This window comes from Elgaria multicarinata, chromosome 8 (genome assembly GCF_023053635.1).
Source record: "Elgaria multicarinata webbii isolate HBS135686 ecotype San Diego chromosome 8, rElgMul1.1.pri, whole genome shotgun sequence".
Taxonomy (NCBI): domain Eukaryota; kingdom Metazoa; phylum Chordata; class Lepidosauria; order Squamata; family Anguidae; genus Elgaria; species Elgaria multicarinata.
Genome location: NC_086178.1, coordinates 51,547,703 through 51,556,620, shown reverse-complemented (window position 1 = coordinate 51,556,620; position 8,918 = coordinate 51,547,703). Strand labels below are relative to the sequence as shown.

The 8,918-nt window shown below is 41.6% G+C and overlaps 1 protein-coding gene across 2 annotated transcripts in view; it reads right to left on the bottom strand.

Annotated features, from left to right (window-relative positions):
• Positions 1 to 1,957: 1,957 nt before the first annotated feature.
• IGF2BP2 (insulin like growth factor 2 mRNA binding protein 2) overlaps positions 1,958 to 8,918 on the bottom strand; it is a 69,588-nt gene continuing 62,627 nt past the window's right edge. The window contains exons 12-15 of one of the 2 annotated variants that reach the window (XM_063132330.1): positions 7,621 to 7,695; positions 5,954 to 6,085; positions 5,587 to 5,700; positions 1,958 to 3,828 (exon numbers count right to left, since the gene is read on the bottom strand). In XM_063132330.1, coding sequence (XP_062988400.1) covers positions 3,733 to 3,828; positions 5,587 to 5,700; positions 5,954 to 6,085; positions 7,621 to 7,695 — 417 coding nt within the window. In that variant the 3' untranslated portion in view covers positions 1,958 to 3,732. The remainder of the gene's footprint in view (positions 3,829 to 5,586; positions 5,701 to 5,953; positions 6,086 to 7,620; positions 7,696 to 8,918) is intronic. The other variant, XM_063132329.1, reaches the window with a different exon arrangement.

The following is an 8,918-nucleotide window of genomic DNA, read 5'->3' as shown; positions in this document are numbered from 1 at the left end:
CGTGGGGGAGGGGAGAGGGCGGTCTTAAGCCTCGCGGATGTTAATGAGCTGTGGACTGAGTACAGAATATGCTAAAACAAAACCATGATGTCCTTTTCTCTGGTTTATGACTGATGTGGTGTTTGCAAAGTGGGAAGGGTAGGCTATATTAGGAAGCATTGAGGTGAATGTCGGACTAGTCTGCTTATATGAAGTTTAAGGAAACATCCCACCCCTGCCAAAGTTAGCCTTTTCCTGCATTTGCAAAACATTAGTTGATGCTGATACTTAAAACAAAAGGTCAACTGAAAGCAGGAGTAACAATAGATGAAATCCAAAAGAGTAAAAGATGGAAAACTTGTTCAACTTTTGAAGTTTGTTCCAGGAAAGGTAGTGAGGAGCCCTAAAGCCTAAACATGTTCCATTCTTCAAGTCGAAAGTCATCTATTAAGCAAGAGGCTGCATAACACTTAACTTTGGAGACGAGTTGAAGAAGTGAAAACTCTGGATTCCTGCTCAATAAAATCTACAATTGGTGGCTTTCTTACAACAAACCACCTGGTATGCAGTAGTATAAACCCCACAAATCGGAAGTACTCAATTATTTTGTTCTTTGAGCTATCCTTCTCAGAGCCTGATCCTATTCAGTGCTTTGCAAATAGCAATGCAGTAATTACTGCAGTTATACATTCCATCACAATTGCTTAGCCCAGTTAAAATTGTTACATTGAACAGCCTTGCAATGTAATGCATTTCTGGGTCTTATAGGTACATACGTACATGGCATTTAGCCAATACAGCAGTAAAATAGGGACATACGTAGAGCCCAAAATTATGCATGACACTCCTGGATTTAGTGTAGTAGAATATGGTGGGCAAATGTAGGTTGGTTATGAGCCAACAATGCAGACTTTTGCTCCTATTAAACAGATGTGACTTAAATGGAAGTATATTTGAATCAGATGATTCTGTAATAAAGAAGGTAAAGCAGAAACATTTGGGGCAGGCTTAAATCTGGTAAAAGTTGCTTTCACTCATCTGGAATACATCTAAAGTGGCTTGTGTTTAAAGGGGCTGTAGATAAAGATATGTAAATTCATATTTTAGGATGAGTTTAGTTTTTTCTCACTCGATTGGGATAAAGCCAATCAAGTTTAGCAAGCTCAACTTATTTTTAAAAAATTACTTTGTATTTCTATAGCAAAGTAAAAAATACTTTGTATTAATGTACTTCACATGCATTCTCAATAATCCATCATCGCTGTAAGGTAGGTCAGTCTATATGTTAGTGAGACTGTTCTTTAAGCTGTAGTCCTATATTCACTTACCTGGGTGCAAGTCCCATTGAACTTTTGGGGGCCTAAATCTGAATAGATATATATGAGACTGCACGGTAAGGCTCTTAACTAAACCAGCTCTTAAAATACAGGCATCCTTAGCTTTGTCTTTAAAAGTGTGAATTAACATGACACAAGCACTATTTGTCTGGGAATAACTTTCTGATGGCACTATCAAGGAATGAAAGCCTGAAAGCTGCAAAAAAAATCAACATGAAAAAATTTCATAAGTGGGCTTTTCTGTTCACTTCAATAGGGCATTCCCTGATGGTGGAAATTTTTCATTTGATTCGAGCAGCTAGTGGGAACAGCTATTTGTGTGTGGAGTTAGCTTTCCTTAAAAGCAGAAAGTCGTATGTAAAACATAGTTGCCTACTGTTAGTTAGCACATAAAGATGTAGCTAGTATGCTACAAAATCAGTTAATCCTGTAAGAGATTAGCCTCGTCATAAACTTTGTTTTAGCATTTGTTAATCCTTTCTGTCACAGTAAGCCTAAAATATTGTGTATTTGTTTGGCTACCAACTCATCTCGGTTCAGTTCTATTTCCATATTTTTATTATTTGGTTCTAAGATGCTTTGCTAACATTCACCTGTGTGGAAAACTTAAAAAGAAAAACAATAGGAACATGCTTTCTTTACCCAGGTGTTTTGATATTTACCACAAATTATACTAAAATGCCCCTGTAATGCAGATGAGTCTGAAAGTCAACCAGGTACTTGTACAAGCACAGCCCTTGTTTCTGTTCCCCCCACTGACCTCACAAGACTGCACAGGATCCTCTAGTTAAAGCAAGGGAGAAAATAAGAGTAGAGAGGAGGGCTTGCACACAACCCATTTTTCTACTTTTCATTTGCTATTAAATAAAACTACTGAGGTCAGGCTCTTGTTAGCTGGATATATTTTGTTTTTCACAGAACACTGTTTGAAGTAGAGAAACTGGCATTGCAGTCTGTTGGTACAATGGTATGTTCACAGAAACCAGTATAACATCGATCTGTTAGCACAGAAAAACTCTAATGGTGGGTGTGTGTGTAAGCTGTCAAACTCAGGAGTTCTGCTCCAGTGTCTCTTGCACTTCTATCCTTTATTATTATGTTTCAAGGCCATTGACTTTCATCTAGCAGAAGGATAATACAGAATAGTCATCATACAGAATGATGCTTTCTTCCACCTGGCAGCTGTCTTTTGTCTAAATTTATTTCCAACTCATTTTTATTAAAAAAATAAAAAAATGCTCCAACTCTTCAGTTTTACAAGGCATACAAAATCTCAAAAAGGGACACACAAGAGCAAGGTGCTGAGGTATGAAAACACCTGAGGTAGTTTGTTTGTTTTTTTCCTTTTCTTTTTTTGAAAAATGTTGCAATTTTCATGCCCTGGGCCAACACCCTCTTGTCAATCCCATTTTAAAAACCCACTTCCCCCAAAGTATTGGTGGCAGCATCCTACATGCAAAATGTACCAAGTGTGCTGTGTTTCTGTAAGCAGGGTGTGAAGGGGTTTTCCTCCCCTGCACCCACTAGGAGACCTAGGTATAACTGAAGCTTGGCATTTTGATAAGCAAAGTGGAAGTTGTGGCTGGGTGGTTCTTTATCTTTTCCATAATGTGTTTAACTTGGAGCACTGCATTGTCTGGTGGTACAAAGGGAGAGACTGTATGCAAAAACCAGTTTGAGATCTGTGAAGCAAAGAGAAGATCACATGAGCTGGAGAAAGAAATGCATAGAGATTCCTCTGCTAACAAGACGGTATCCCTTCTGTTGGCACTTTCAGGCAATCCAAGATGGCATGCAGCTGTTATTGGTCTTCTTGACACCCTTCTAAATATTACTCACTTTTGGTTCCCATTTAAATTTTGCTCTGGTAATCCTATGTCTCCATTCTACTTTCTGTTAGAGATCCATAATTGACTAGCTTCTTTCCTTTTAGTCTAGAAAAGCTTGCTTTTTCTAAAAACAAAATGCAATTGTTTAAAAAATTAAAGACTGGAGTTAGTTTAGTTAGCTATATTAATTCTAAAATATATTAATGCTGTCCTGTACAGCAGCCCATGCACTGTGTAAAAAAAAAAAAAAAAAGGAAAAGCTTTCCTAGTATGTACACACATGTACAGAAAAGATTCTGAATGGGTTTGTCTGCAAACTTCTGCCTATGTTAGTCCAACTAAAGGGATAGCGTTGTACTGTTAGACAGACTCCATGTAGGCTGTGGTGTGAGGGAGGCAGCCCCCTGCTGGCTGAAGCCCACCCCTTCCCCACTCCCTGTGTACTGTAAGTCCTCTGCAGAGCCCCAGCCTTTTGGGCAGACTTGGATGCCTCCAGATAGTCTTTGGTTTGCTCCCTGGTCCGATTATTCTGTCAGGTGTTGGAAGGGCTACATTCATCAGTTGTTGCTGGCTAGCACCTTGGAGCCTCATTTGCTGCGCTGTGAGGCAGGGGCTCCCTGAGGGTGTTTCTGTTCCTGCTGTTTCACCTGCTGGACAATTTCCCTGATCTTGCGCTGTGCGGTCTATAAGAGAAGGGGAGAAATCTTGTTAGTAAGCAAAAAACCAAAGGAAAAGTCAGATTGGTCACCTGCAACTGTGGTTCTTTTGAGTAGTCACCTGTGAACTCACACATGTCGGTTCTGCACCTGCTCAGGACAGTCATTCTCAACCCTCCAGAGCTGAACAGAGTTTAGGTAGGAATCCCACCCACCTCCTCTGCATACACACCAGGTGTAACTCCTCTCTGCCTCTCAGTTTGAAGTCTGCCATATGGAGGAATAAAAGGTGGAGGCATCGAAGCAGGGTGGGTTTTGAGGTGATTCTTCCTATCTTGACTTTGCTCAAAAGTATAGCAATTTCTTTGAGGACTAGGGAAGGGTAAGTGGTGTAGAAGATTCCTCTGTGTGTGTGGGTGTGGGTGTGGGTGTCTTCGAACTTGATGGTAAACCTTAGCAATGATGGGGAGAACCCATGTATCAATGATGATGAACTCCCAAGTGACAAGGAGTGGTCTGAGTCTGTTGGGAGAAAATAGCCGATGGCTGTGCCCTTCTGCAAGAGTCAAAGACAACAACTCTTGGATTGGTCAGGGTGTTTACCCCATTTGGATTAGCAGTGTTTGCTTTAGTAAAGGTCAAGCAGTGGGTATACAAGTCCACTTGATGTGTCTCCCTGAGGCAGAATGTTCAGCATTCCCATCACAGTGGCTACTCTTTGAAGAAGACCTTGGAGGCCATATGCCCCAGAGAGGCAAAGAAAAGAGAGGAAAAACTCAGGAGAAAGGAAAGGGAAAAACAAAGGAGAGAAAAAACTATGCTCAACATCCCAGGAAGGAACTCTGAGATAAATTTTCTACGTAAAGCTGTGGGTTGGAGAATGTTCCAAATGCTACAAGTTCTACAGTGGACAAAAAGAGGCAATTGGGAGCCACATCTGGAGTGTGTGTGCAGAAGAGATGGGCAGGATTCCCACCTAGCCCCTGTTCAGCTGTATAATGTTCTGAATGACTGTTCTGCACAGGTGCACAACCCTTACATCTGAGAGATCATGAAGCAGCAGCAGACTTTATATAGCTGGTGATCAAGATGTGTATGATAAGTCAACTTCCCATAAGGAAAACCCAGGTGAAAGATCGCTTTGTTGCCAGTATATTCCACTTTCTTCAACTGAGCCAAATTAGGCAACTGTCCTGTGCATTAAAGCCCCACTGTGTGGAAGAACCATCAGGCCGATTTTGAAGAAATGATTGCAGTAGCAACTATATTCTTCGTAAACTATCAGTCTTGCTGAAACACATGCTTCTAGGTTATTCTTCTGTACACCAGCAACAACTTAGCATAAATATAAATAGCTTTTAAAGCCAGAAGAGATTTTGGTCTATTTCTTTTTACATTTATATTCCCCCTTTCTTCCATCCTGGAACTCAAGGTAGCTACATGGGTTTCCTAGGTGGTCTCTGTTCCAAGCGCTGATCAGACCCAGATCTAATTAACTTCAGCAAAGTGGCTGCTTCATATGCCTTCAGACCAGGCCCTGGCCTTTTGAAGTTACAGTTTTGCCTTCAACTTTTAAGTACTAGAAAGTAAACAGTGTCCCCCACACTAAGAGTTGGGTTTGTATTTGTCCTTCCTATTGTAATATCTCTGAATGTAAATCTATTGCATGTAGCATTAAATATGCACATTATTTACACACTTCCATAACTTTCAAACAACAACTTCCAACAGAACTTTTCATTGCTAACTTCTTATTGAGTAAACAATTTTAAAGTAATACTGCACCTGACTGGCAAAGAAGTGACCAATTATTTTGACGACAACTTCCTCATTTTCATCAGGTGTTTGGTCACGTGGTACAATTACTTCTGCACTAGTTAAGTTCTGTAGTTCATTCACCTACAACAGTAAGTGTACAGATTTTTTTTTTAATGGTGATAATTTCCACATTTTAGCAACTGAAAACAGTAGATTAATGGCATTACTGCTAGGCAGTGCAAAATGATTAGATGGTCATACCATTTGTGCACTATGTATAGTCACAAAAATAAAACCAAAGGTGCATTGACTCAATTGATTTAGGTAACAAATAAACCCAAAGTTTTCATTTTAAGCTATTTCTTTTGACCCCAATATAAACTGCCCAACATACCGTTTTGCCACCTTTTCCTATAACACGACCTGCTGCAGAGGAAGGCACCTTAATATGGGCTTCAAGCTTCACTTCTTCTTTTGGATTGAAAAAGTTTTCTTCTTTTAGTTTCCCAAATATTCGTCCTTGGGCCTAGGACAACAAAAAGATCTGCTGGTAAATTTCCAGCTGAAGTCTAATCTACAGTCTTAGTGTAAATTCATAAAGGTAACTGGAGTCCAAAGAACTCGCTTTGGCCTCTCAAGGAATAAAGAGAGAATGGGGTTTCTGAATGGGAGCTGGGGAAAAGGTCCAAACCACTCAGCATATCCCAAATTCACATCAGTGCTGTTTCCTGTGTTTGCACATCTCCCACTCTGTGTGCAAGACTGAAGTTAGCTACAATGGCACAAGGAAAAATACCACATTACACCTAAAATCCAGTCCTAAGCCTAGAAACCAGCGCATGCGTAGATCAGCTGTTCTGTGCTTATCAAATAAACTCCCTGTCCCTATCAAACAGTCCTTTGGGTTCTAGATTTCCGTTCTCAGAAAGGACAGGAAATAATAACTTCTTATGGGGGTTGGGTTCTACTACTACCAGTTGTCCACTTGAGTGGGGCTGCAGCTGTTCTGCTTACACACAACTGTTTGGAGGAGTGAGGCAAAAATACATGTATGCCAAAGCATAACAGGACCTTAATCTCGGGCAGTATCTAAGAGGCACCCATACATGAATGCCATAAAACTATGCTGGTAGAGTACAGAATGAGGACACACCCCAACCCCACCACCAGCAGTAGCAGCAACTGAAAGTGAAACTCAGAATAGTGGCTCATTCTTTGTCTAGTGTCACCAGATTATATGGGGTGAAACACTGTAGTCCGCTATTTAACACTAATACTCAACAGGAAGCTGTAGCCAATCTCAACAAACTGAGCGTGTATGTTGCATATTTGCCACATTCACATTTTATTGGGTGTACTTCTTAAAAAAATGTAATGTGTGAAATGACTCAGCAGAAGCTATAGCGTATGATTATCTTTGAGCCATTAAGGGTGCTTCCAGATGAGGCTTTTATTTCATCCACTAGTAATGTGTTTCCACTGTTTCCTCTGACTTCTTTCATACCACCAAGTATTCATTAAAAAAAAAAGGGGGGGGGAATAACTGCCCAATGCCTGTAGCTGGTAGCCCTAAGATCCCTTCTTCTGGAGGGGGATGGGAATTGATATACTGGAATGCAACTCCCATAATTCCCAGCCAGCATGACCATTGGGATTTGCAGTCTGACGCATCTGGAGGATGCCAGACGGGGGAAAGCTGACGTGTAGGATTGCACTGTCAAACTTGAAATACTTGCTGAAAATGGCCAATATATTTGAATAAGGGGAGAGGCTGAGACCCACCAACCTGGGTACTGTGCAAACTGCTAGAATGCTCTGGATATTTTTTTTTAATGGTGCTGAAAGCTAAGTCTATGTGAGTCGTGCATTTCCACCACTCCCTATGTCACTGCGGCTAGCAGCAACACCAGCACTCGACAAATGGCAGGCTGCTTAGCCTTCCTGGGGGTGGGCCAAGCTCATTCTCTTGGACAGCTGCTGTCCTCATATTTTCAGCGGATGGAGTTCACCAGCAAGCACGGTTGCCCTGTGCTTTATGCCACAAGCTTGCTATCTACTGACCTTGAATTGTGCTTCTGGAGGCCCAGTGATGATAACCATTCTCTCACTGGCATCAGGACTCTCAGCTGGTGCAATCTGCAAGTCACAGAGAATACAAGGAGGTACAGCAAACTTGTTTCAGGCTTCAGGCAACACTGATGGCCCGGGGTGCACAGATTGTGTGACAAGGCTAGATTACAGGATTCTGTTAACAAGCTCCCAAGTTCAAAGCAGATGTTGCTCATTACTCTGACCCCACAATACTAAAAGTGTATTATCTTGACTATTACTGTTAGTGTAGATTGTTTGAAACATTCACCTCTGGGTTCTTTATTGTACTTAGCCTAAAAATAATGTTGCTGCACCACAGTTTTATTGGTTTTGACTTTGGGTGTGAAAGTTACAGTTATGCAGGGGGTGGAACTCTGCTTTTCATTCTCAATGACACACAGCATGAGTTCCTCCCCTTCTCTTGGCAAGCACTTCAACAGGGGAGGTCGAGGTGTGATGACGCAGTCCAAGCTACAGATTGTCTCCTTTGAGGTGGCAGCCTCCACATCAAAAAAGGTGAACCAAGAGGTGATGGGCACGTCTCCCCCACTCCTGCCTGAGCAGTTTTTGCCCCTATTTGCACACTGCCTAAAAGGTCATTGAAATGGGGGAGGGGGAAATGCCATTTTGCAGAGGGAAAACAGTTTCACACACAAGCCCTCCTATTATGGCTCAGCACGTGTGAAAGAATTTTCATCAACCACTTTTTACAGCCTAAGGGCCTCTTCCCACATTCAACTCAGGAGTGAGCAAGCACAAACATACAAAATATGAAATCTACATGGGAGGCAGCCCTTGTAGCATAAGATCAAATGTAACTTGGCACAAATCTAGCAATTCTACTACTAGAGGCCAGAATATAACCCGATAGATTGAGTTGTAGTTTGGGTGCATCACAAGCTGCTATCTAACTATATCACTGGTTCTCATTCATGATGATTCATACACAGACTTCTCTGATTGGTCAAGTATAACCCAAACTTTACACGCTCATGTCATGGAAGGCTGGTCAGGCCCACTGATCAGCAAGCCCCAAGAGTAACTTGAGTCAGTCTCCATTAATGAGTCATTTCCCAAATATAACAGATGGCCTGTGTGCACAGTTAACCTTCTTTCCTAAATCAGCCTGCATTCGCTTGAGGGTTGGAAGAGAGAACTGGTTTCTGAGGAGGTGTCCACAGCCAAGAGTTTCCACTACCTCTCTAGAAGAGGAATTGTCTCCTCCCCTCTGCTGTTTTACCCAGTGGTACAGCTTTGTTTGCAAATGC